The following is a 27766-nucleotide window of genomic DNA, read 5'->3' as shown; positions in this document are numbered from 1 at the left end:
GGGCGTCTTTGGGCCACTGGTGCCCCTCTCTGGGCCTCAGGGGCCCCGGCCCCTCCCCCTGCCCCCACCAGCATGGGGCTGTGCTGTTTCCAGGAACCCGGAGGTGCTTCACTGAACCAAGTGCCCGGTGCCCAGTTCTGTGATTTAGCTGAGCAGAGCTTGCATGGCGCGTGCAGGTTCAGCCCTGGCTGGTTGGCGGGGGTCGGGCTCCCCGGGCGTGGTTCAGGGCCCCGAGGCGGGGGTCCCTCTTCTGGCAGCCTGAGGGTCACGTATCTGTGATTTCGTAAGAAGTGCTGGCCTCGGGTGACCGTGTCACGGGGCACCGGCCCAGGGGATCTGGTCCCGGGCTGGGGGTGAGCGGGGGTTTGGAGTATCCCTCCTAGGGCTGAATTCTCGGTGGTGGTGGGTGTGTGTGGGGGGGGGGACTCAGGGCTCTGAGTCACAGTCTGTGGTCAGGCTGAGGGGACCAAGGCTCAGGGGCCAGCAAACTGCTCGAGGTCACCCAGCATGGCTGGCCTCTCACCACCTCCAGGCCTTTGGGAAAGTTGGGGTCAGAGGGGGCAGCAGGAGCTCTAGGGGCCAATGGACTCCCTTTAGGGCTCCGTTTCTCCTTCCATAAAATGGGATTGATAAGTAGTCCCTGCCTCTTAGGGCTGGGGGAAGACAGTTTTGTAACGTGCCCAGCTTGCAGAAGGTGGCTCTTACGGTTTGATTGTTATCCTTAGTCCCTGGGTCACCTGGCTCCCCTTCCCCACATAGAGGGAAAGCTCTGGACGAAGACAGTTTGGGTTCAGATCCCAGGTCTTGTGGGCCACACTACACTAGTGACTTAACTTCTCTGAGTCTCAGTCTCCTCATCTGTAGAATGGGGCACCGACAACATCATAGGATGGTGGGGAAGAAAAGTGATATGGGGGGTGTGATGTATTTCAGGCACCAGGATTTATTCAGTCAGCGCTGAATAAACTGACCTCACTAGGCTGGTCAAGGAGCTGACAGTCATGGGGAGTGGGGGGGGGGGCAGGTAATTATGGCAGCATGACTGGTTCAAGGCCACACTGGTCAGAGTGAATCTCACTGTGGCTCAGAGCTATGTGATCTCGGGCCAGTCACTCAGCCTCTCTGGGCCTCAGTTTTATCCTGTTAACACAGGAAGACCCCAAGGTCATGGAGCAGAGGGCTGAGGGGGGCCTGGGGTGTGGTCACATCTGTGCTCAGCGACCAGTGCAGGGCTGCACCCACAGGGAGAGGCAGAGGCTGTCGACTCCCAGACCACCGGCCCAGGTGGCTGTGCCTATAGGAAGGAGACCTTTTCCTAATTTGAAAGCACGGGCCTCCCTGTTTCTTTTCATCCATGCTGCCTCTGGGAAGCTCAGACACGGGCCACTGCAGTGGTCTGTCCTCAGCCCCGGCATCTGTCCCCAGTCCTAGCTCTTCCCTCAGCTCTGGACCCACCAGCCTCCTTGACCCCTCCGTCTGGCATCGCACGCAGTGGAATATACCCAGTGCTGAATGGCCCCCCACAAACTGGCTCCTCCGAGCCTCCCCCGGGGCAGGAGAAGTCAACGCCGGCCTCCCTGGACTGGGTCCAGAGATGGGGGGGTCTCTGCTCCTCCTTCCCGACCCCCGCACCCACCCCGGGTGCTCCACTACCCCAACATTCTGTTTTCCATGAATCCGAGAGGCCATGGAAATCGACTGGAGAGGTGCACAGTGTGGAACAATGTCCGTCTTGAACCAGTGAAGCATGGCGTCCGCCGTCCAGTCACTTCTTACCCGGTGTCCTGGAAACACCTGCGGCAGCCCCGTCCTCTCCTCCCTCCGCACCCTGGTCCGTCTCTGTCACCTCCGCGTCTCCTGCTTCCCCCCTCACCCTCCATGGTCTGTCCTCTGCATGCAGCTAGGACTGAGAAAACCCGAGTCACATCCTGTTCCTCCTTTGCACAGTCTCTGTCTCCCTCAGAGAAAAAAGGCAAATCTTTACAAGGCCCTGCATGATGTGTCCCTTGTCAGTCGGGCCTCATCTTCTCCCTTATCTTCCTCGTTCACTCTGCTCCAGCCACACCGGCCTCCTGGCTGTTCCTGCAACAAATCAGACTGCTCCTGCCTCAGGGCCTTTGCACTGGCTGTTTCCTCTACCTAGAACATTCCTCTCCACCCCCCCCCCCCCCCGCCAGGATCCACATGACTCACTCCCTCGTCTTATTCGGGTCTTTGTCCAAATGCCACCTTCTCAAATAGCAGGCCTTTCCTGCCCCACGCCAATCACCCCTGTCTGCCTACCCTGTTTTATTTTCTACCATAGCATCTATTGCCAACCAATATGCTACATAATTGAGTTTTTACTTATTTTTTCTTCCTGTACCCCCCTCCGTGGTCACCCCCCACCCCCCAGAATGTCAGTTTTATGAAGACAAGTGTTTCTGCCTGTTTTGTTCTCTGCTATATCCCCCGGGCCTGGGGCAGAGCCTGGCAGCCAGTAGGTGCTCATTAAATACTTGTTAAATGAATGAATCTGGAGGTGTGGATGCTGACACATCTGTGGGTTATCTGGGGAGCCCTGGGGAGCTCTATGATTTGGAATCACTCTATAAACTGTAGAGTATAGTACTTGCTGGATGCCATGGCTGGGTCAGCATGTTCTCAGTTGGGGTTTGTGGGAAAGGGGCAGCTGAGGGTCCTGGTGTTTAGTCAGATTCCCAGAGCTGGGTGCTGATCAGGGGCCAGGCAAGAAGGGGAGGCAAGGGGGCTTCTGGGTCTGGCTTTAGGCCTCTGACCACAGTGTCAAGTTAGTGGAAAGAAAGATCAGGAAGGCAGTGGGGTCAGTGTGGCCGGAAGTGGCCGGCCCAGTCTTCTGGCCTGAATTATCTGGGAAGAAAAATAATCACATTCCAAGGAACCCATGGCTTGGGCGCCAGAACCGCCGTGGGGGTGGGGTGAGGAGGCGAGAGGCAGGCCTGGCTTGGGCAGGTGGCGGCCCTGCCTGAGGCTCAGCGAGGTCAAATGGTCAGGTCGGGGTGACCCAGGATGGCTGGCACTTGGACCAGGCTGGGGGAGGTGCCCCCAAGTTGTGAATGGCTGGAATGTGGCCACCAAGGGGCAGGTCCTGGGGAGGGGAGGCCACTGCTATAGACTGGGGCGCAGCTCAGGGACCACCTCACGACAGGCGGTGTTCACTCTCATCCCCCAGGCCTTGGTGGGGGCACCTGGGCGCACAGAGGGGGTTACTGACCCTATAAGCCACAGATAGGGCCCGAAAGACCTCATGGCCTTTCCTAGGATGGTCCCGAGGCCCAGACCTGGGGAGGATGATTGAGGTATTGTGTTCCAGACCCTTTTCTGTACTGTCTCATTTATCCTCACATCACCTCGTGAGGTCACCCCGTTCTTCCAGGCGCACTGGCTTCCTTGCCAGTCTGTCATCCCACCAAACTCATGCCAGCCTCAGGACATTGGCACCCTCAGCTCCCTCTGCCAATTCCTTCCCTAACCTGCACTCAGCTCAGATGTCACCTCCTTAGAGATCTTCTCCCCACACCCTTTCTCGTCTCACATCAGCTCACCGTGCTGTTTTTACCGCCCCGATCCAGTAGTTAAATTGTCTTATAGGCTCATTATTTCCCACGTCTCCCGTGCCTGGAATGACAGCTGGGTGAGGGCAAGGGGCTTCTCTGCCCTATCCTGCCTGTCCTGCAACCCCAAGGCCTGGCACGGAAGCCCTCCCAACATCTGTTGAATGAACCAGTGTCAGACAGACCTGTCCTCTCTCTAGGCCTCACTCATGAGTGGATGCACCAACATGCTACCTTTTAGGAAAGATCTCATTTCATCCAGGCTGGACTTCAACACAGGACAAGGGTGGGGGTGAGGGCTTCTGTGGCCCCAGATCACTGCCTTTCTCTGAGGAATGGCCTGATGCTCTCGGAACCTCCTGCCCACTACTGGCACCCCATACCCCTTGACAAGCCCATGCGGACTCTGAGCCTGTTTCTAGAACATAGAAAAGGGGGGCTCAGGGCAGATGTGGGGGATGTCTTGGGGCTGCGCAAGGGCCTTTAGAAATGGAAAACCCTTCCCAGCCGGGCTGCATATGAGGCCAGCGCATGTGAGGGAAAGGCCTGGGACAGAGCTAATGAATCCAGGGCAGGAGCAGCAGGACCCCAGCAAGCCCTGGGTCTGTTCGTTCGTTCGTTCATTCATTCATTCATTCATTCTTCAGCAGTCATCGCCCTCCCCTGTGCCCAGCACGGGACCCGGCACAGCACATCCCTGTGTCTCCTTGTTCATCTGTTCACAGAATGCCTGCGATGGGCCAGGCACCGTGGACGTTTGCATCTTCCCACCCCGGGGCCTTTGCTCTTGCTGTTTCTTTTACCTGGAACTGTCCACCCTGCCAGGCTCTGGGCACAGCGGTTCCTCCACACACTTAAAATCACCTCCTCAGAGAGGCCCTCCCTGCTCAGTGCTGCCATCCCATCCTGTTCCTTTACTTGTGTTTGTTTCGAAAATGACCTTATCTGTGGTCCGTCTCCTTTATTCAGTCGCAGCTCCACGAAGGCAGGAGTTGTTTTGTTCCCTGCTGTGTCCCCAAGCACAGCAGGCAGCAGGTAGAAAGCATGCAGTTAATGCTTGTCGCTTGTCGAGGGAACAAACGAAGGAATGAACCAGTGAATGAAAGCTCTACTGGGAAAGCTCAGGGATGGGGTGCGGCTCCTTACCGAACCCAGAGGGGGGGTGACCAGCAAACTGAAGCCAGAAGGAGGGCGGCTGGTGGGCAGGTGAGGAAACGGAGGGACGTGGTTTTATCTCAAGGCAGCATTAAAAGGTAGCTCGGGGGCGCCTGGGGGGCTCAGTCGGTTAAGCATCAGACTCTTGATTTCCGCTCAGGTCATGAGCTCATGGTTCTCGGATAGAGCCCCGCATCAGGCTCTGTGCTGACAGTGAGGAACCTGCTTGGGATTGGGTCTGTCTCCCTCTCTCTCTACCCCACCCCCACTCACACTCAAGCTTTCTCTCTCTCTCAAAAATAAACTTAACAAAGATACAAGGTGGCTTAGAGGTGGCAACTGGCGGTTAAAAGTAAAAAAAAAAAAAAAAAAAAAAAAGCCTTTAATCCACTGCCACCATAAAAATTGAGGTTCTTTACTAAATACTGATGTCTGGCTTCTCTTTTGAAAAATCAAAAGATGTGGCCACCCTGAGTCCATATTCCAGAGCTGAATAGGTCAGTTTTCCAGTTCGCAGTGGCCCCCATCAAGCCTTTGAAGCATTTGGGTTTGCGACCCCTGAAGCCAGAGGCAGCAAGGGTGTAGCTGGGGTAGAGCTCCTCCGGGTATGGGGGGGAGGGGAGGCTGCACCCCACCTCCCCCCCCCCCCCCCCCCGTGTTTCCTGCAAGTCCCCCTTCGCCAAATGCACGCAGGCTCCTGAGAGCCCTGCTCTGAAGTGGTCCCTCCCTGCCCAGAGGCCACATCTGTCAAGGTGGGGGCCTGGCTGGGACCGGAGGTGTGGCCCCAGAGCCCGCGCCTCGGTCTGCAGCGCGCGGGCGCCCTCTGCTGGCCGATTCCGGGTGCGTAGCTCTGAGCCGGAACTCGTTCCAAATGTCCGCAGACCTGGGGAAGTTTCTTTCCTGTTCTGCTCAGCGTTCAGGAGCTAACGTTTCCTGAGAGTTTGCTGTGTGTTGAGGACTGTGAGAATCCCACAACACGTAAAACCTCCAGTAATCCTTAGAATAACCCTATGAAGTAGACAGAGAGAGGTTAAGGAGGCTGCCCAGGGTCACGCAGCAGGTAGACGGATGAGCTGGGGTTGGCCCGCCTGACTCCTGACCCCGGGGGTTCGTCGCTGGGGTCGTGGGATACATTACGTGAAGATCTCACCTCTCCTCACTCCTATGCTTGTCCTTGCATGCACACAACCACTTACAAGCTTCCCCCGGAACCAAACTCAGCCAGTCCCTCCACCAACTCACCCATCCACCCTGCTGTCCAAACATCACCCCGTGAGTTCATGGAGGGGCAGCCCAAGGCCTCACGGACCATCGAGGCCCTTCCCTTATCACTGTCCATGGCCGGGAGAGGAAGGCCCAGGCCCAGCCCTGGGGAGTAACTCACGTGCTCTTTTAACGGGTTTCAGCTTTGGCGTTGCTTTTTGGTATGGGGGGCACAGCATGGGATAAACCGGATGAGGCCCTCACCTGCACGAGGTCCGCTCCAAGGAGGGAAAGAAGAATAACTGAAGATATTGTTAGATGTTAGTAACTGCCCAGAACAAAACACAAGCGGGTGCTGTGCCCAAAGGAGGACAGGGCGTGGGAAAGCCTCTCTTGGGAGGATATAAACGAGCCGCTATCCTGGCGACGGAGAGCCAGCCACACAGAGAAGAGCGTGACGACCATTCTAGGCTGAGTTTCTGTGTGGGGAATGGCCTGTGGGGGCTGGGGGGCGGGAGCGGGGGGCGGGGGGGCAGGGAGTTGATGGCGACTTGGGCTGGGAAGGTACTGGTGGATGTGAGAACCGGCTTCTGGAAGCAAGAAGTTTCTTAGTGCACCCACCCATCCGCACGAAGTCTGTGCCCTTCCAAGCACTGCCGGGGGCAGGACACATCAGGACACATCAGGACACACACCCGCGTCACGCAGCAAACGATGGGTGGTGTCAGAAAGCCGCTCTGTGGGCCGCATGCCTGTCTTCACCCCTATTCATTTACAGGACCCTGAGGTGGACAGGCCTTGAGGAGGGACTGAAAACGTCCCCGGCTGACCACAAGCGAAGGTTTCCAATTTGAGCCACTTGTACCGCAGGGCCCTCGATGGTGGAGGTGGCCTCCCATCAGCTAACCCTGCCAAGAACACCAGACCCGTCCGTGTATGCGTCAAATGTCCATCTCAGACAGCGAGAACTCTTTTATGTAAGGCACTCTTACAAACTGGTAGGAAAAACTAACAAAGAGGTCACGGTTGGGAGGGAAAAACACGACTTTTCAACTTAAGAGGACCCAGCCTCTCACCTAAGAAAATGCACAGGAGACTGTGGAATAGCCAACTCAGCTCAAAGATGGGCGGGCAGAGAGGTAAGTAAGATCAGAGGGACAGGGAGGGGAAGAGACCCGTCCTACATTGCTGATGGGAGGGTGAGATGCTATCCCCTTGGCAGGCAACTTGAAAATGACCCTAAGTGCCCACATCCTTGGATGGAGAAGCCCACTCCCGGGACTTGACTCTCCAGATGTGTGCATGCACACCCACACGCACCCTAAGGCTGGTGAGGGCTGCAAAACGTCAGAGACCACCTGGGTGCCCATCAGGGCCGGGGGAGCGGGGTGGGGGTCCACCGCCTACTGGGTGCTCAGCGGCTGTTCAGAAGCACACGGCTCCTCCCCAGGGACCTCGGCAGGTCCCATTTAGGAAGAAAAACCTGCAGGGGGAGGGCCAAGTGGAGGCCACATTCCCGGTCGTGTTAAAAAACAAATGGTGGGAAGGAGGTAGGGGAGTGGAGGGAGGCCTGGTTTCGACCGGATCTGAAGGGCCCACGACGCAGGTGCTGGCCCGGAGACGATGGCTCAGAGGCCAGAGAGAACTTCACCTTCTGCTCTACTCCCTTTCTGCTGTTGGAAGTGCTTCCTAGGTCCGTGTGTTCTGTATTTAGTGAAGGCAGAGATGGGGTCTCCGGCTCGGGTTGGCCCGTCGTAGGTTTGCACATCAGTGTTTTCAGCGGGGGGTGCGATGTGGCGACTGTCCGTCGCCACCAGTGAGGCCACCGCCTCTGTCCTTGCCGCAAGTGACCATACGGACACCTTCACATCTTAACATTTGTGGAATTGGAACGTTGCTTGTAATCAGTAGTGTCTTACATTTAGCAGCGACAGCATTTTTGTCTTCGTAAAAAACGATGGCACGTCTCACAGTGGGACTGCATTGGACTCCGTGAAACACGGGTCTGTTTTTCGTGAATTCTGCAGCAACTCTCGGCTTCTTAGAAGCTTCCACCTGTGCTACAGGTGGTGCTGCCCATGCTCTGAGGACCCACAGTATGCCCGTGGGCGGGGCTTCCAGGACCACAAGCCTCCCAGGGGCCAAAGGCCACCGTGATAACAACCAGGGGAGGGCCAAGGTGCAGCTGGTGACAGAGCCGTCTGTCCACGGAGCTCTCTGCTGTGGCCCACAAGCTGTGAAGGTCTCTGTTCTACGCGGGGAGTGAAGTGGATTCCACCTAAAAATCTGCATTCACAGCTTCTCTCACAAATCAAAGAGCTGGCGTTCGCTGAGCCCACATCCCGAGCACTGGGCAGCACCTCCATACTCACCCACCCCCGAACTCCGACGTGTGGCCCGTGCCTTCTTGTTCACGGTGGGAAGTCCGGCAGCAGCAGTGAGGCTGGCTCCGGCACTAGGCCTCCCCTCTTCCAAGGTTACCTCCCGCCAGCCAGTGGAGGCTCGGACTACAAGCAAGGGCGGGTAGCCTCCTGTGATCCCCACAAGAAAGCCTTCGGGGTATGTTCAGTTATCACGCGCACAGCTCAGAGCTCTGTGGCCCGTCCAGCCCCCGCCCCGGCGGATTGGGACTCACCCTGGAAAGACACGCTTTCACAAGCTGCCCTTCCTTAGAATTTCCTCCTCGGCTGAGGAAGGAAGGGGACAGCCCTAATGGCATGCCATCGCTCCCGGGGTTCTGATGAGGAGTGTGGAGCAGACACAAGCAAGGAAGGGGGACGTGGCTTAGCGTCCACGGGCTCCTGGGGCGCAGGGGAAGAGTACGGAAGGGCAAGAGGCGGAGCCGGGAGCCCCGACAGCCGGGGTGGACACAACGGCAGACCGCGGGGCCTGTCTGTGCCGTTGACCTGCCCCCACCCGAAGGGCTCCAGAACTTCCTCGACAGGACAAAGACACACAAGGGCCCTGCCCTCACTCCAAGATCGTGGTCAAAGGTCCCGGGGTCCTGGAGACCCACCGCGGGTTTGCTCTGGGTGCATCAGAGGGTGTGCTTTCTCGTCCACTCTGTCAGGTCGCTGTGCAGACCTCCGTGCACCCCCGGACCCCGCGGTTCTACCCAGTGAAAAATAATAGATGCGTCTTCTTTCTTTCGAGAGCAAAGACCCGGCAGGTCCGAGCAGGCCACCTGGTGAAGCGGCACACTAGGCCCCCAGACAAGCGCGTCTTCCCTGCCCTAAATCTAGGCCCGACCTGCAGACCACCTGTAAACCCGCCGGCAACAAGGAAGAGCAGAGCACATGACCGTGGCACATAACTGCAGATCAGACTCAAACAGTTACCACGAGACTCGAGCCGAACTTCCAAAGCTCTGAGGTCAGTTTTGTTAGCCCGCTAAGAAGGTAAAAGGTGCACGCTCCAGCATCTCCGACGGCTCCTCCTTCTGGAGGTCACACAGCACATGGGAGCTGTCACCTTTAGATTCGGCCCCGAATCTGCCTTGGGGTTTCCCAGCAGCATTGTGAAAGAAGTTTAGAACCTCTCGTCCTTTTCCTCCCTCAGGGGAACTGAGGACGGAGGGCCAAGAACCCACACGGGTCCCGGCCAACTCCCTTCAGGGGAGCTGAAAGGCAGTGGTTCACTCCACAGGACTCCCAGGGACCATCTGGCAGGAATTCGGGCTGTGCTTTCTGGAGGATGAGGCTCTGACATCTGAGCTGGCCCCAGCAGCCACAAGAGAACGGCCCGGCCCCGGCCACAGGACACTCAAGTCGTGCCTGCTGGCGTTGGGACCACAGCAGGAAGTTCAAACCCTGGATAAAAACAGCCGCAGACACGTTTCCACTCCTTACACAGTAGAGAGCAAACAAACTGTCAAAATTCTGGTCTCACGCACCAGAAATCCATGTGAAGGTCCCATTTTCCCCTTCCCAATAGACTAAATCCAGCCAGTAAGTACGCACTACAAGGGACTTAACAAAGCTACTTAAAGGAGAGCACCACCCCCCCGCCCCCTTATTCACTACAATCTTCTAGGACAGGGGTTGGCAAACTGTGGACCATGGGCCAAACCCGGCCCACTGCCTGTTTTTGTACAGCCCCTGGGTGAAGGAGGATTTTCACAACTTACCTGATAATCAGGAATACTATCTTTGAATTCTGATGAAGCAAAACGTTATCCCCCCAAAAAAGAATTCCATTTTTTTCATCAGACTTGTAACATTACAAAAAGGATTGTACTCAATTATTAGATATTGAATTTCATCAATAAAAAATTTTTGTGGGAATCTGTTTTCTCTCACTGTACGAATAAAACACTTACATAGGGTCCTCCTTCCATTTTGCCTCTTGGCCCACAAAGCCGCCCAAGGATTTACTGACTTAGGCCCTCGGTGGAAGGTTTGCTGACCCCCGCTTTGGGAACATCAATTTGAATCCCAAAGCATCCAAGACATTAAATCGTTCCTAAATTACAAGCCAAGAGGAAGAAGGGCACAGCTTCTTAAATATTAACGCACACTTTTTTTTTTTATTATATTAAAATCAGGCAATGGTCTGACAATAAAAAGGCTGCTTATGGAATACTGTTATGTTAAACTTTACTTACAGGATGTTAAATCCTTAGAACTAAGGTTTCCCCCAGAAAAAGATTAATGGAAACATCGATTGCTTTTCAGACTTGATAGTTGCTGCTTCAAAAGGTGGTTTTACACAAACACTAAATTAAAAAAAAAAAAACTTTAGAACACAATGAATCGCTTTTATTTCGGTATGCATCCACATCTCAGCATTTAGTGGTCCTGAACAGAAAAGTGGAAAAACGCAGCAATTTGCCAGGAAGTCAAGCCCGCCAATTTCGGGGATCTGCTGTGCACACCGAGTTCTTTTTCAATCCCTGCTGAGGACCGTGAGAAACAGCAGCACCAAAACCAAAGTATGCACCGAATTCAAGGTTCTTTTTGTTCCAGTTGCCACATTCCAAACTAGACCCAAACGGATTGCAAGATGACCACATGAGAACCCTGTGTAAAACTTCTTCAATTTTTAAAAGCAAAAGCAATTACAGGAAAAGAAAATTCATTCAGAGGGATCGTGTGTGCTTACAAGTGTCTTCTGTGGCCTTTCTCCAAGTTTAACCACCAAGAACTTTGAGAGCTGGCAGGTGTGAGTACCCCTGGTGACTGTTCTTTTCACTTTATCAAAACCTGAGCTAAAAAACCGCATCAGCTGACGATGACAGCAGAGGGTGGCAGGGCTGAGGACCCAATATTCATTCCCAGGCTGGTGGAGAGTGAGTAAATGTGGTTCCAAAACTAAACGAGGAAGTCAGAGACTCTTTCCAACCTTACCTGATGGCTTCTGGCCAAAGCAAGGAAGTATTGTGGAAAGTGTTGGGTGGTGATGGTACAAAAAGGGAGTTGAGGAGGAGGAAGGAAAAAGCAGCACCCCTCGATTAAGGTGGGGGAGAAGATATGGGGAGAGCCCTGAATTCCTCACCAAAGGCCAATTTCAGAGGGGAGCAGAGGGGGTTACAATCTATGCTTCGGCCAAGGGTGGTGGTGGAAAGTGAAGAAGGGACAATGGCTTGGGCGGGGGGGGGGGGGGTGTGGTGGTGGGGGGCATCATTTAAGACTTAAAAAAAGCAGGGGTGCAGCTGGAGCACCCCCACACACCCAGCAGTAGTCCCACAGGCTGTGACCTGAAACCTTCACACCTACTCTAGCAAGCCACCCCAAGCTGGAGGGCTGTTGCAGGGAGGGAGGGAGGGAAGGGAGGGAGGGAGGCAGGGGGAGGAGAAGGGGAGAAGGCAGAGACCCCAGGCCATGTAATCAGCAGCAAGGTGATTGTGTGATGTGTCTTTTCACAGTTGAGTTAGATGTGCCCCACCAGTTATGATGGGAACCAATTTAAATATACTTTCTTGATCCCAGAAGTTCAACTATGTGGACAGTGGTTACACTTGACAGGATGATTTGTTATAGCACAACTTATATATTTTAAATGGACAAAAAAATTAGTATCGTTTACAGTATCTTAAGATAAATTGCCTTTGAATGGGAGCTTCCTTTCCAGTACTTTGAGGTCTACAAGACGTATCTAGAAAATTTACTACTGTGGAAAATGAAGACTGCTTAAATCGAATGGGAGGGGGGTAGGGAGGGCCTGTGGTTTTTCTTTTGATTAATTGCTGTAACACTGTCCTTCGGGCGGCTGAGGGAGTTTCATGTTTTCTTTAGACATCATTAGGCGCCGGAGCTCTTGCAGGACGACTTTGATGCTGTATGAATTCTGCCACTTTGCTAGCACTGATGTGGCTCTTGGGTCCACCTACAAAAAGGCAAACAAGAAAAGTACCGTCAGGCTCTCAAACAAATGAATCGCTACATGCTGGAGTTAAGCTACCGACACGAGTGAAATGCACTTTTCAAGCTGAACATGCCAGTCACACAATGAGACCCGACACGCAGAGCCCCTGCGTGATCCCCTCCCTCCAGTCAGTCTGTTTTTCTGTTTGTGTCTCTGTTTGGGAGAAGGAAGTCTTGGATAAGCAAAGCCACCTTTAGAGAAATGGCTCACACACTCGGCAAGACTCAACCCAACTGGCTCTAGAACGGTGGCCTCTTCTCTTGGGCTGGCTGCTGCCACTGCTCACAGCCTGTCCTGTCTCGAGTCTATACCCTGGTGGACGGTAACGACGCACAGGGCAGTAGGACAGCCAAGGCAGGCGGTGGCCCAGGTCCACGCTCTCGTGACAAGGATTGCCCCAGAGTCACACTCTCAAGTTACGCTCGCAATTCCCAGAGGAAATTTTCCAAAGTGTGGGTAGAGTTCCGGGTTCTGGACTTCAGGTGGAACTCAGATATGACCTTAAACCCTGAACACACAGCAACAAGGCTCGTCTCTTCCCAGTCTGCTTTCAAGTCTTCCGAGTACCTCAAAACAAAGGCTTAGTTCACATGATGTTAACGTGTAAAACCCTTCAGCCCTTGCTGATTTTCCCTTTGAACGAGAGCAGGTCTCAAAGGTGCAAAGCCTTTGGCAAGAAACACACGGAGGAAGAATGTATTAATGTCACTCTGATTTTGCAGCATTTACTGTACTGTTGCTGTTACGACAAGTGACACTGGCTTTCCGTATATGGTAGTAAAAATAAGTATAAAACGAGGCCGTTAAACAGAAAAAAATGCCATGTACCACAAATAAGGCTCAGGAAGTAAAAGTATGATCCTGGATAAGATTTTGCATCTCTGGGCCTTGGTTTCCTCATCTCTACCTCATGAATGGAACGAGCCGATATCTCCAAGTGACCTGCACGGTGCTGGCCCAGAGTAAGTGTCGTATGAGTGATGATTTAAATACAGCTGGGGAACAGGCCTTCGCCCCAAGTCCGCATATGTTCATACTGCAACGCATTTCATCATCAAAGAACCAAGGAATACACGGAATGAGGGCCAAAGTGCCCCTGATGGTAAACACAAAGCATTTCTCAACCCAAACAAGTATGGGCAGGAAAAACAACTTACCACTCCATTAGAACTATTAACTCCATTCATATTAATTTTTGTTACAAATCTTACAAAGGGGGGTGCTTCTGGGTATTTAGGTCCACATTCTATTTTAAGGCTGTATATTCGGTTTTCATAAATTGTCTGGAAAAAAAAAAAGGTACAGAGACATCAGGCAATTACAAACCATGAATTCAAAAAGGCAGATCTTTTGAAACCCCATTTATTCCTGCCTGCAGAACTGGTGCATCTGCCTTCTTTATACACAGGCTACTTGTTACTTGTCAAGTTAGTAGTAACTAGTCTCCACTCTAGTGTATATGAACTCTGGTCTCGGGGGGCAATAAAAAGACAGACAATTTAAAACAGTATCACTGAACTTTTGAGTTAGTATTAAGTCCAATCAGATGGACTGGTTTTTCTACTAATTTCTCTACCTTGCAGATCTGTCCCATGCTCTGGGAATGGTGTGTAAGGAGTATTCTTTACTCCGGAAGCAACACTAAACGTCCGCTCACGCCAGGGACATCAGCCAATGCATCAGATGCCACTATGTGCAGAGCAGAGAAGAGGCAGCTCTTCGCTTCAACATTGAAGCAAAGTCAGAGGGCGCGGATGCAGACGCGAGAGCTGCTTCCCCGCTCCATCATCCGTCTGGGGTTGGGCGCCACACGAGGGAGCTCAACTGCTAGGTGCCGCCTCTCCCTGCAGGCGTGACACTGACCTGAGAGATTACAGGCATTTAGTGGGTGAGGCGGGAGGCTAAAGATACCAGGCCCGCGGAGGAAAAACCTGTCCTTCAAATGCCAACGGGGGCTCTGTAGAAAAACACGGCAAAGTCCGACCCCCCAGGCCGATGGACTCCTCGCTGCACTGCTGCTGGCAGGCTGTTCCGTCTGCCTAGAGCGCCCTGCCCCCACCTGAGCCGCCACACATCCACTGAGACCCAGTTCAAACATCACCTGGTCAAATGTCACACAGGACAAGCTAGTCCCAGCTTTCTGTTCTTTTATGAAGCCCCAGTGTTATCATTTACTTGTCTGAACACCACCGTGAAAGGTGATGCCTCTCCATAATATTGGCCCCCTTGAAGGCAGAGGCCATCCACCCTCCAATAGGTCCCCCTCGCAGGCACCAGTGTTCCCCTCCCCAGTGCCTGCTGCACCAGTAAAGGCTCCTGTGTAAACAGCGACATCTAGCTGTCTTTGGGGGAAACAAATTACAGAAGACGTGATTTAAATCCTTGAAAGCATTGTGTCTAAACAGTGATCAATCCCTGACAAAAAACTCGAACATGTTTTAAAATTCAGAAGGCATTCATGTGGGGTGCCTGGGTGGCTCAGTCGGTTAAGCGTCCGACTTCGGCTCAGGTCATGATCTCACAGTTCGTGAGTTTGAGCCCCACATGGGCCTCTGTGCTGACAGCTCAGAGCCTGGAGCTGCTTCAGATTCCGTGTCTCCTCTCTCTCTCCCTCCCCTGCTTGTGCTCTGTCTCTCTCTGTCTCAAAAATAAACATTAAAAAAAAAAAAAAAAAAGAAGGCATTCATAATATCCCCACAGGAACCTTACACATCCATGTAACAGGGACTCCAAACTGTGACAAACCTAAACTCAATTCTGGATTTCCACCTACCCTCACTCAACCTGCTCTTCCCCTCTTCTTCCCTCGTACGTGGCACCACCATCTAGGCATTAGATAAAGCAAAACCTGGCAGCCACCTAGAATTCCCTTTTCTCTTACCCCTTACCTTCCAATCACAAGAAAGGCTCAGCTTCCACCTCCAAGAGAGATTCCACACCCACCTGCTTCCCTCCACCACGCACCTCCTCTCAAGCACCCCTGGTCTCTGCTCTCTTGCTCCCCCTACAATCTGCTCTCCACATAGCAGCCTGACTGACCTTCCAAAAGCAAGAAGTGGCCCGGCTGGCCTAACCCCTCCAGTGGCTGCTAGTGACCCGAGAAGGAAGCCCATGTTCCTGGGTCAGACCCTGCTGTGCACCCCTGCCTTCCTCTCTTTTTACTCTTCGCCCCATCTAGCCCCAACTTCTCTCCACCTTGGGGCCCCGAAACTGGTTGCGCCTCTGCGTCCGTCCTAGCTCTTTGGCTCAAGGGGACCTTCCTCTCGGAAGTCTTCCTGACTCCCCATCTGAAGTCTCATGTCAGACCTTCTTCGATAAACTCAGAACAAGAAGGGCAGGGGCCTCAACCGAATTGGTACTCAAATGTTCCTGGACTTGAATATTGCTCTTTACAAGTTAAAAAGAAAAAAAAATCAGTAAACACAAGAAGGAAGCCAGAGGGACTTATGGAAAATACGATAAAAGGTCTATCCTTAGCATCTAGCACGGTCTCCATCAGCAACTACTCACTCAGCAATATCTGTCAACTGTATGAGCCCAAGTTCATCTCTGGATGTGTCCAGCATTCATGCTCAATGGTTTGTCACACAATTGAAAGACAGAATCTCTTATACAGAATAGTCCCTGGGGGCACGGGCTTGTGGTAATTATCAAAGTAAGTCTTTTTAAAATATTGGATCTACATTTTGGAGTTTCTGATGCATCAATTTATTCACCTGTGAGAACGTTTTACGGCTTATCAGCCTCGATATACTTTTACTAATCATTCTATTAACAACGACATCAAAATGGTTAAGAAGGTGGACAGCTTGGTAACAGGTTTCTGATTATTCCATACATTAAATCTCGTAACTCTTGACACTATCAAGTCTAATTTAAAAATAGGCATTCTGTGACGAACTTCCTAGAAAGCAAAAAAGAAATACTAAATTTCTGACCATTGACATTCAACTGGCAATTTCACTGAAACCCACAAAAAAAATGCCTCAAGTCAAGTGAACACAGAGACACCAGAAGGGTCATTAAAAAGCCCAAAGCAAGACTTTTGTAGAAAACAGGGTTCTGGTTTTCTTCTTTTGTTCTGTTTACTAGTGCTCCAGGGACCTGCTAAAGGTTTCACTGAAGAAAGGAAATATGCCCCAAGAGGTGCTAGAACATGGTACCTCTGTGAGGAACACTGTTCCAGATTCATCGTTTGATCATGAAACACTTTCCACCTTGTTGACATGGCTTGAGCTTCATGGGGCAATTTGGTAGTGCCTATCAGAATGAGAAACACGCAAGCTCAAACCAGCAAAGCCACTTCTAGGTATTTCCTACAGGCAGACTCATATTTATGCACAAAAATGTGGAACACTGTCTGCAACAGCAAAAATAACTGTAAACAATCAAAATGTCCACCTGCAAGGGACTGACTCAACAAATTCGGCATATTCATAATATCGGGTACCCTGTCGTCTTTTCAAAGACTGAGGCCAGACAAAGACTGCCAAGACGTGGCTCTTGGTACAGATCAAGGTGCAGAATAGGTACATCCTATAAAAGCAGGCAGACACCTCCCTCCAAGTGTGGCTATGTGAATGTGCACACGGGTTGTTTCATGCATTAGACACTACGAGCCCAGAGCCTAGAGATTACAAACTTCTCCTGGGCCTAAACTATATACAGGAGATAATCCCAGCCTAATCATGATGAAAAACATCAGATAAATTCCAATACAGACATTCTACAAAACACCTGACCAGTATTCTCCAAAACTGTCTAGGGCAACAGAAACAAGAAAAACCTGAAATTGTCACAGCCACAGCCACCCTTGTGGGACAGGATGACAAAATATAATGTGGTATCTTGGATAGGATTCTGGAACAGAAAATAGACACAAGGTAAAAATTAAGAACACCTGAATAAAATACGGACTTTGGTTAACAGTAAGCCATCCGTATCTGGATCACTGGTCGTAACAAACGTACTATCCCAACATAAGATGCTAACAACAGGGAAAGGGGGGGGGGGGGAAGGGGAACACATGGGAACGTTCCATACTACCTTTGCACCTTTTCTTTAAGCCTAGAAGTATTATGAAATAAAATTTATCTTTAAACTGTATGATACATGAGAAAAGGAAAAGGTACTGATTGCAAAAACAAGCAAAATGACAAAATCTCAGTATATAAAAAGGTGATTCAGGTCAACCAGACAACTGCTCCTCAGTTGAAATCTGACGCAGGTATACACAAGTTATGTGTGATGCACAAGGTGGGCACATGCTACGTGAGAATGAGCGGTGGGCCCTTTAAAAGGTGAGAAATCCTTAATGGAGTGGCTCTGAAGATGGGAAGGAAAATGCACAGGAAGAGGTGTGAGAGGGGAAGTACTGAATGCTGCTCCCAGTTAATCTGGAGAGCGGGGATATGGCAGGTAGGGATGGCCCAGGAAGGGAGATACCGCACTAGGTACTTTAACAGAGAATTTAATATAGGGAAGTGGTTAAACAGGTGTCACTGGACTGAAAAGGCAGAAAGGGATCCGAGCTAACACAGAGGGAACCGGCAGAAAGCAGTGGTGTCCCTTGGCTGGGGGAACAGAGGGAATAAGCCAGTTTTTCAGACCTAGAGGCTCAGGGTTACAGGTCTCCAGAGCTGAACCCAGACCTCTGAGGAGGCACTGTGGGCCAGCTCTGGGAGCGCCCCCTCGAGTTGGATGGAGGCTGAGACCCATTGCTGATGCTGGGATGAAGGGCCATTACCAGAGTGGCTCTGACAGAACAGGCCCTTCTTCTTGCCTTTCAGGCACTCTCCTGTGTCCCTGATTGGAGGAACCCAATAGAGCACCAGCTGACAAAGGAAAAATGTAGTTTGCAGAGTCCTGGCCCCAGTATTCAAAGCAGAGCTGAGAAAGGTGGGCTTAGAGCTTAAACCGGCACCTGCAAAACACCCCTCCAGACAGTGATGAGACACAACCTTCCTTCGTACCAAGCCTCTCCCTCTTCCCACCGGCCACCAGGGTATCCTTCTGAGCAAGCCACTGGACCCATCTTCAGGTGACATTAATTATTCATTTCTCTGACTTAATGCCGGCACCACCTGAATATTCTTCAACCTAAAGACTAAACTGTCAAGTTAACCACACAATCATCTAATGTAAAATACAAAGGAGAAAGGAGGCACTTGTTCCTGTCCATTAGATTTCTCTTCCTGCCATGTCAGCCTACATGAGCCCCTCATTGTGGCATTGAGAGCTGCTCTGACTTCTAGCGTCTTTTAATGTCCCCAAGCATTTTCACTGCCTCCTGGGACCACTCCTCCAGGTGCTTGGTTCTGACGGGCCCGTGCCCCCCAAGTCTTCTTGGCCCCAGGGCTAAGTTACTGTTTCCTGCTGCATTAGCTCTGTGCTCCCACACTGTGCCTTTTCTGCTTTTGCAGTCCAACACCAATTTGATCACCTTCCTTTATTAAATTAGCTTTCTTGAAATACCTAGCATGGTTTTCTCTTTTCCTGACACAAAGAGTTAAGGGGAACAAAGTAAACTTCTTCCTTTACATATTCTGTATTGTTTGAGAATTTTTATGAGGATATATTCACGTATCATACATGTCACATAAAGCTTTTTAAAAAGAGACAGATCGACATGCACTGATATGGAAAGACTTCCACCATCTGTTATGTGAAAAACACGAAGCTGCAAAACATTGTGTAGAGCAAGGTCTCATTTTTATTAAAAAGGATATGCATTTATGTTTGTGTACCCAAAAGCAAAAGCCAGTAGGAACACACACAGTCTCTGGGGAGTATAATGAAATGGGGGAAAGGATCAGTCTCCTTTTAGTTCACACACTTGTGTAATTATGTTTCGTTCTTAAGCATGTGTAGGGACTTTTAGAGAAGTACGTGTATAAACACACACCCAGGCTCTAACCACGTGTAGGAACACACACCCAGGCTCTAACCACGCACAAAAACATTATCTTGGAGAACTCCAGAGACATAACAGTGTTTCTCAACCCAGGCAATTTCTGCCCAGCCCCCCACCCCAACATCTGGAGACATTAATGGTTGTCACAACTGGAGGAGAGAGGTGCTACTCTGCTAGTGAGCAGAGACCTGGAGTGCTGCTGACCCTACAATGCACAAGACAGCCCCGCAACAAAGAAGGATCCAGCTCAAGATGTGAATGGCGCTCAGGCTGAGAAACTGCTCTGTAACCTGGCCACTCTGTAACCTGTTCTCTGTTGGAGACAGTTGGACATTATGTCAGAATTTTGCAAATGGCAATTGGATGAGAAACTTTAAAGCAACTCAAAGTACAAAAAGGAAAATGGCAAAAAAATAAGCCTCCTTTCCACGCTGGCCCCAGCCAGCTAGATCTCTTTTGAAGAAGGCAACCACTGTCACCAATTTCTTTTATGTTCTTCCAAAAGTACTGTAAACACAGTATATGTACGACCTCCTGCTCTCCCCCACCTCCTCAGTGGCAGCATATTCTTTACTGCCTTGTACCTTCCTTTTCGCCCTTAAATATCATGGAAAGCGTTCCAGTTGAGCACACATAAATCTGGCTCCTGTTTTTCAACAGCTCAACAGCACATACTATGGTCTGCTGAAAGACACTGAGGTGGTTTCCAATATTTTGCTACTACTGAAAATGCTGCATTCAATAATTTTGTACACAGAGGCCTTTGGGCAACACATTAAAAAGAGCAGAGTAAATTCCTAGAGTTGCTGGATCACTTTTTTTTTTTTTTTTTTTGCTGGACCACTTTTGATGGAAGATTTTCTTGTTGAGTCATACAGCAGCAAAAATACAACAGGGAGATAAGTTACTCAAGTGGTCTATTTAGATACTAATAACTATGTTGATATTGCAAAGTCACAGTTTATCCCTTGTATAAGGGATGCTAGTCATAAAATAGACCGGTCATAGGAAGCACCCAGAAGCACACAGTTCCCTTTACAACTTTGCTTTTAACCTTGGGGATCCAGAGCAAGCATAATGACAGGGATAAAAAAAAAGAAAAAAAAAAAAAGTCAATAACAAGCGTTGGTGAGGGTGTGGAGAAACCAACACCCTCATGTACTGTTGGGTGGGAATATAAAACGGTGCAGCCGCTTTGGAAAATAGTCTGACAGTTATTTAAAATGTTCAACATTGGGGCGCCTGGGTGGCGCAGTCGGTTAAGCGTCCGACTTCAGCCAGGTCACGATCTCGCGGTCCGTGAGTTCGAGCCCCGCGTCGGGCTCTGGGCTGATGGCTCAGAGCCTGGAGCCTGCTTCCGATTCTGTGTCTCCCTCTCTCTCTGCCCCTCCCCCGTTCATGCTCTGTCTCTCTCTGTCCCAAAAATAAATAAATGTTGAAAAAAAAAAAATTTAAAATGTTCAACATAAAGCTACCATATGATCCAGGCAGTTCCACTCCTAGGTATATGCCCAAGAGAAATGAAAACATATGTCCACACAAAAACCTATACACAAAAATTCATAGCAGCATTGCTCATAACTGGCAAAATATGGAAAAAATTCAAATGTCTGTCAATCAATTAATGAGTGAAGAAAATGTGAACAAAATGGAACGTCATTCAGCCATAGGAAGGAATGAGCTACTGGTAAGTGCTGTAACATGTATGAACCTTGAAAACATGCTAAATAAAAGCTCGTCACAAAAGACCACATATTGTGTAATTCCATTTATATGAAATGTTCAGAAGAGACAAATTCACAGAGACAAAAAGTAAATGAAAGGCTGTCAAAGGGGAGGGATGGGGACGGGAGACAGAATGGGAGTGACTGCTGATGGGGGAGGTTTCTCTCTGGAGTCACGAAATGTTCTGAAATTACTGACAGGTGCACAATTCTGAATATGATAAAAACCACTGAACTGTACAGTTTAAAGGTGTATTCTACAGTTTTCAAATCCTAGGATATAGGAATTTTTACCTCAATAAAGCTGTTATTAAAAAAAAGAGAAAAAATAAAAAAAGAATGTGTGGAAGGCAGGCACTGTGCGTACCGCAGCCACTCACTGCAAGTTAGCTCCCTACGGAAATCACTAAAGTGAAACTCAGGGTCATCCAGGGTATTGTAGGTAGAACAGAATATTTTCAATGGGATTTGGTGGTTCATTTTGTTCATTCATTGTTTCACTGTGAAACTCAGCAGTATTTAGTAGATTCTCAATGTTGTACACTGGTTCATTCTTAATTTGTTAGAACCTAAAAATCAGTCGGTTGATTAATAAATCTATTGAACAACTACTTGATTCTGAGTCATCTCCAGGTGCTCTGGAGAGTAAGGGGGAGGGAAGAATAATTCTCATCCTCGAGAAACCTAACCCATTCTCAGGAAGAGAAGAGATGTAGTGAAGGAAGCTGTCAACCACGCAGTGGACTCTCAGAGACAACGAGAAATGATTTCCATGAAGAAACTAGCTTTCTAGATCAGGTTTCCCCCAGTATTTTATAGATCCATAAATCCTGGTTTTCAGAGATTAAAAAAAAAAGATAAACAAATGAGTAAAAACAGTAAATTGGATAGGTTTTCAAAACCCAAAAAACCAAAAGTACAGGGTCAAAAATGACTCAACAAGTAACGTTGAACGGCAAAGCTAGCCATTCACCATCGGTGTTTATGACGGTCCAAGATGAACATCAGATGGTCCTAACACTTAGTGAGCATGGCCCTCTTCCTTGTTCCAGCCGGGACCACATCCCACGTGTCTTCCTACTCCCCACAGAGCTGGTGGAGGGCCTGGGCACGCAGTGAGAAGAAGGAGAGCACCAGCATCTTGAAGCACAAGCAGAAGAAGGAAAGGTCTTGCTCCATTCAGGCAGAATCTCCTATTGTCTGCAACAAGCGTCACATTGCAGGAATCTACTTCTTCGCTCCTACGTTAACTGACTGCTTAACACCCCGTGTGATTCTCAAATGGGAACAGAGGAAAACTCACAATCTAAGCAGCGGGGAGACAATGTAGCACAGTGGTTAGGAACACAGAGTCTGGAGCCAGGACCCCTAGGGGCATTAGCAGCTACGTGACTCTGGGCGAGGCACTTCATTTCTCTATTTCCTCACCTGTAAAACAAATGCAACCAGAGGCTGAACTAACTACAGGAGAACCTAACAACAGGTTCTCATGAGAGTTAGATGACATTTCTTGGGGGTTTCACTATGTATGCTAAAACAAAGTCAGCTGGCACTATGAAGCCTGGGAACTCTCACAAATCACGAAACTCTAAAGGAGAGGTCAGTTTTCTCATCCCCGTTGTCACTGTCTTCTTCACAAAGGCCTCTGGGTCTCAAAGTGCCTGGAACAGACCAGAGCCAACCAGGCAGGCAAGAAGCCTTTGCTGAACAGCCCGATGAATTAAGATATGGGTGCATGGGTCCCGACCTGGGACACAGTGAATGGAAACCACAACTGTGAAGGCCAAAGTTTGTTTCGACCAGGTCTTCTCAGAACCCTGGCTGTATCTGGAGCCTTGTTATCTGATAAGCCCCAGAGTTTGTTCTAAACTACATCTGAGGGTGCAATTACCTCAAACCTCACTGTCTACATTGTCATGTAAATTCACACTAGGAGTCTAAACAGGTTTTTGCTTACCATGTGGAGGGATTAAACAGCATCAGAGGAGGTTCAAATATATAAACTGAAACTGGTCAAAAAAGAATAGCCACATTTCAGAAAATATACCATTGGTGAGCTTTTTCCGTGATAAGGCTAATATTTCTTAAAAGGAGGCACAGTGAATTTAAGACATTGACATTTATAGCCGTAGCTCGACGCTTACTCTTGGAGGCCCAATTATCATCCCTGTCCATCTTGTAAGTGTCATGTCTTCGTCATCTTCTAGACCCCAGCTAACTGTGCCATCTCCTACTCCTTTCTGGCCTTCTTCCAGTTCTTCCAACAGTCGAAAATTGCGAGGGACTTTTACTCCTAAAATAAATGGAAAGAAATTCAAGATACTAGCAACTCCAGGGGAACTTGTAAGCCTAGATCTAGCTGCTCGTTATTACTCCGTGGAAATACAGATGCTAACATGCAAAAAAGGCCGAAAGTCGTCGTCCCTTAAACTTGTTCCCAGGGCTTCCGGTACCGACCAGAGTAACCACAGGAAGGGGCACGTGGTTTTGTTACAGGTGAAGCGACTGAACCCAGCCTGGAGAGACACCCCACCCCCCACCTCCGTAGCTTTGATAAACTTCATCGAGAGTTTACGTGTCTAAATGTTGATCAATTTGGGTCCACGATAGTTGAAAACCATCAGTATCAGTATCATGAATACGAAGTGCCTTGGAAGGGAAGAGGCTATTCCTTTCACTTTGCTCTTATCATGCATTTCTGAGGCTAAGGGTGAGCTCATTTGTTGGAACAGACTCTCCAACTACCTCAGGAGGAACAGCCGCCGTGGCCGCATGAAATCAAAACGGTGTCCTCTTGATCAGTTAAGAGTCACCTGAAGGCGCCAAGGATAAAATTTTCAATTATTCAAGCCATGGTTTCTCTCTTGTGAAAAAGCCCAAAGAGGGTGGCTAGTTCTCTGATTCGTTTCCAAAAATCCCAAAGCCTGGTAAGTAGCTCAGGGAAGAAACCACACAAACCCATCCCATAAGTTTCAAGCCACGATACCTGAGTTCAGGCTGAGGCTTCGGCCATTTCTGGGTGTTTTCCGGAACAGAGCCGAAGCACTGGGGCCAGGTGGGGGACGAGGTTGGGGGAGGGCAGGGACACCGATTTTCTTCCTGTGCCTGGGCACTAAGCAACTCTCCCAGGGATGCCTTCCCAACCCATCCTGCCGGCTTCTCTCTCCTCCTACCTCTCTCCCTGGCATCTGAACTATTACCTCTGGAAAAAGCTTCAAATTCAGGCAAGTTCCAAGCTTGCCTTAAATTTGCCTTAAATGCTGAGCCCCCAACCGGCCAGACTCCCAGAGGTAACTGAGCAGCACTTACCACATAACTCTGGAGAAAAGCCCACTGGAGGGACTCCAGCCTGGGAGGTGTTCCCAGTATATCTCAGTGTTTCCCAAGGTGGGACTCCCGCTACTATTGGTTCAACTGGAATAAATACTTGAGCATCTGCTAGAGGCCAGGCACTTTTCTAGGCAATGGGGGGAACAAGCAGTAAACAAAACAAAAACGCCTGCCCCCACGGAGCTTACATTCTAGTGGGAACCACATAATGACAAAACAAAAATACATATCACGTAGCATGACAGCCTGTGGTGTTATGGAGCAGGAGTAATGGGGGAGGAGCTAGGATTTTCAATGGGGGGATCAAGGAAAGCCTCACTGCGACCAGGTGTCATGGCTAAAGAGCCGAGGGGAAGGAGCAGGACTTCTGCACAGCCGAGGAGAGTCTTCCAAGTAGAGGGAACAGCCAAGTGCTAAGACCCTTAGGTGGGATCTTGCCTGCAATGCCGAAGAGCAGCAAGATTCCAACTCCGCTAAATCTGACTCAGCGACTTGGAAAAGCAGCAGACGGTTAAGGGCTCCAACTATTACTGGCCCGAGAAGCCACTGGAACTCTGAACAGAGGGGGCACAGGATCTGACTTGCTTTTTCAAATAGGCTTCCTCTGACTGCCGTGTGCAGAAGACAGTGAAGGGAGCCGGGCCCTACTGCAATTATCCTGGCAAAGGAAAATACCGGCTTGAGCCAGTGAAGGTAGTGAGAAGTAGCACAATTCCAGATATGGGGGGGCGGGGGGGTCTAAGCTGGTAAGATTTGCTGCCAGATTGCCTGAGAAGCACGAAAGAGCAGCCGATGATGGTGGCTCCCAGGCTTTTGTCTGAGCAAGTGGGAGGGAGTTGCCAGGGGCGGTAGAGGATTTTAGGTGGGTACAGACGTGAGCACTCACTTTGCAGTCGGGCCACCTCTCTTTTTTAAATGTTTATTTTGAGAAAGAGAGAGAGAGAGAGAGAGAGAGCGCAAGGGAGGGAGAGAATCCAAAGCAGGCTGTCAGCACAGAGCCCTGTGAGGGGCTTGATCTCATGACCTGAGCTGAAATCAGGACTTGGGAGACTTAACTGACTGAGCCACCCAGGCGCCCTGTCACATGTTGATTTTTAGGAATACTTTAAGGCAAGTCATGTTGTACTAACTTCCCAGGTACAATGATGGTGAAAACAATTTCCTTCTAACGTAAATGTAAGCAGAAGACTCAGCTGGCTGAAGGTAATATTAAGTAACACAGATGGTATTTGAGAGGAAACAGAATAAACCTGAAAGCATAGCTGAATGGCTCATTTGGAAAATACTGGCGTTTTCCATCCACATAGTCAACTGGATTATTCAGCTATACTGGATTGTGTTCCCTAGCAAACACAAAATTAAAGGATGTTTGTGACATTATAAGCAAAAAGCCAGACAATGCAATGTCTTTCATCTAGAGAGAGTTAAATCTAAATCTTTTTATTTTTATTTTTTTTTTAACGCTTATTTATTTTTGAGACAGAGAGAGACAGAGCATGAATGGGGGAGGGTCAGAGAGAGAGGGAGACACAGAATCCGAAACAGGCTCCAGGCTCTGAGCTGTCAGCACAGAGCCCGACGCGGGGCTCGAACTCACGGACCGCGAGATCGTGACCTGAGCCGAAGTCGGCCGCTTAACCGACTGAGCCACCCAGGTGCCCCTAAATCTAAATCTTTAATAATCCTCACTAACTATTTTGGCTGGGCAGCGGACGGGGGAGGGGGAATCATTGTGTAGAACTACAGCTATTACTATTGTTTAATTTACAAGCCTGCACTAATAAAGATGACTATACCAAAAGAACACACAATCATGTCAGGGAGATTGGCAAATATCAAAGATGGCGTAGTAGGCTGAACTGTGTCCCTGCAAATTTGTATGTCGAAGCCCTGATCGCTAGTACCTCAGAGTGTGACAGTATTTGGTTATAGGGCCTTCAAAGAGGTGATTAAGTTAAAATGGGTCCACTGGGGCACCTGGCTGGCCCAGAAGGTAGAGCATGTAACTCCTGATCTTGGGGTTGTGAGTTCAAGCCCCTTGCTGCGTATGGAGTTCCTAAAAACAACCAAAACCCCCCCAAAAACAAACCCAAAAACTCTTAAAATATATATATATATATATATATATATATAAACTAAAACAAGTCCATTAGGATGAGCCCTAATCCAATCTGACTGGTATCCTTATAAGAGGAGGAAATTTAGACACACAAAGGAAAACAGGGATGCTCGAGTGCATGGAGAAGAGACCTTGTGAGGACACAGCGGGAGGGCAGCCATCTGCAAGCCAAGGGGAGAGGTCTCAGAAGAATGAGACCAGTTGACACCTTGATCTTGGACTTCTAGCCTCCTGGGCTAAATCCTGTTGTGTAAGCCATCCAGTCTGTGGTACGGTGTTACGGCAACCCTAGTAAACGAATACAGATGCTCGGTGACGTTTTAAGAAGCTTAAGAAAGTTGGAAAGGTTAGAGACCAAGATGGTAACAGTGGTTATCTTTAGGTGCAAGGATTATGGGCGACTCCCCTCCTTTTCTAGATTTTCTTTTTTTAAATCATTTTACTTTATTCATCATGATGACTGTATTCTTTAATCCCCATCCCCATTTCTTCTACCATGATCTTGATATTTACAAAACAAAACATTTACGGAACTATGCCAATTATACTCTAGACAAGGTTCTACATCTGGGCTTCAGCATCTGTTATTCCCTCTGCTTGGAACATCTTTCTCCAGATATCCGTCAAGCTCCCTTAACTTCTCAGGGCTTAAGTTATATGACCCCTGACTGCAATAAGGAACAAGGATCCTCTGAGACTAGGAATCTCATTTAATAGTATTTCCTAAGTGAGTAATTTTAAGTAAATAGTCCATGTTTTTTTTAATATTAAAACCTGTTCAGGCCAAATGAACAATGGCAAAGTACAACAGCTTCCATAGCTATTAATGAAGGGAAGCTACACGTGTGACCTCTATTTTAAGTTGCTCTTTTTAGCAAGATGAAAAATGTGCCTTCTTGTGTCCGGTTATTTAAATCAGGCTGGGTTAGGGGCGCCTGGGTGGCTCAGTCGGTTAAGTGGCCGACTTCGGCTCAGGGCGTGATCTCGCGGTCCATGAGTTCAAGCAAGCCCCGCGTCGGGCTCTGTGCTGACAGCTCAGAGCCTGGAGCCTGTTTCAGATTCTGTGTCTCCCTCTCTCTGACCCTCCCCCGTTCATGCTCTGTCTCTCTCTGTCTCAAAAAAAAAATAAATAAAGGTTAAAAATAAATAAATAAATCAGGCTGGATTAACTGTTTCTGGTATGACTATTTCTCTTGTAAATGTTAGCAAAACTTTATGGCTGGAAACGTTACCCCTTCATTAACAACTAGGTCTGATTAGGGACTCCTAAACATTGCAAGCTCATTACATTAGTTTCAAACAGATAGTGAATTCGAGTTATATTTTTTGCATGTTTGATATCTACTTGTGAAATAGGGAAAACCATCATATTGGTTAATCCTGTACT

The 27766-nt window shown here is 49.4% G+C and overlaps 1 protein-coding gene across 2 annotated transcripts in view; it reads right to left on the bottom strand.

The window, feature by feature from the left end:
• Window positions 1-10665: 10665 nt before the first annotated feature.
• The window catches only part of UBE2V1 (ubiquitin conjugating enzyme E2 V1), a 31347-nt gene continuing 14246 nt past the window's right edge, over window positions 10666-27766 (bottom strand). Inside the window, exons 1-4 of one of the 2 annotated variants that reach the window (XM_047851492.1) lie at window positions 23676-23693; window positions 23075-23223; window positions 13451-13576; window positions 10666-12254 (exon numbers count right to left, since the gene is read on the bottom strand). In XM_047851492.1, coding sequence (XP_047707448.1) covers window positions 12108-12254; window positions 13451-13576; window positions 23075-23119 — 318 coding nt within the window. In that variant the 5' untranslated portion in view covers window positions 23120-23223; window positions 23676-23693 and the 3' untranslated portion in view covers window positions 10666-12107. Of the gene's footprint in view, window positions 12255-13450; window positions 13577-23074; window positions 23224-23675; window positions 23694-27766 lie in introns of those variants that run through there. The other variant, XM_047851491.1, reaches the window with a different exon arrangement.

Source organism: Prionailurus viverrinus, chromosome A3 (assembly GCF_022837055.1).
Source record: "Prionailurus viverrinus isolate Anna chromosome A3, UM_Priviv_1.0, whole genome shotgun sequence".
NCBI classification, from domain to species: Eukaryota; Metazoa; Chordata; class Mammalia; order Carnivora; family Felidae; genus Prionailurus; species Prionailurus viverrinus.
The sequence above is the reverse complement of the archived record's forward strand: the minus strand, read 5'-3'. Positions and strand labels throughout refer to the sequence as shown.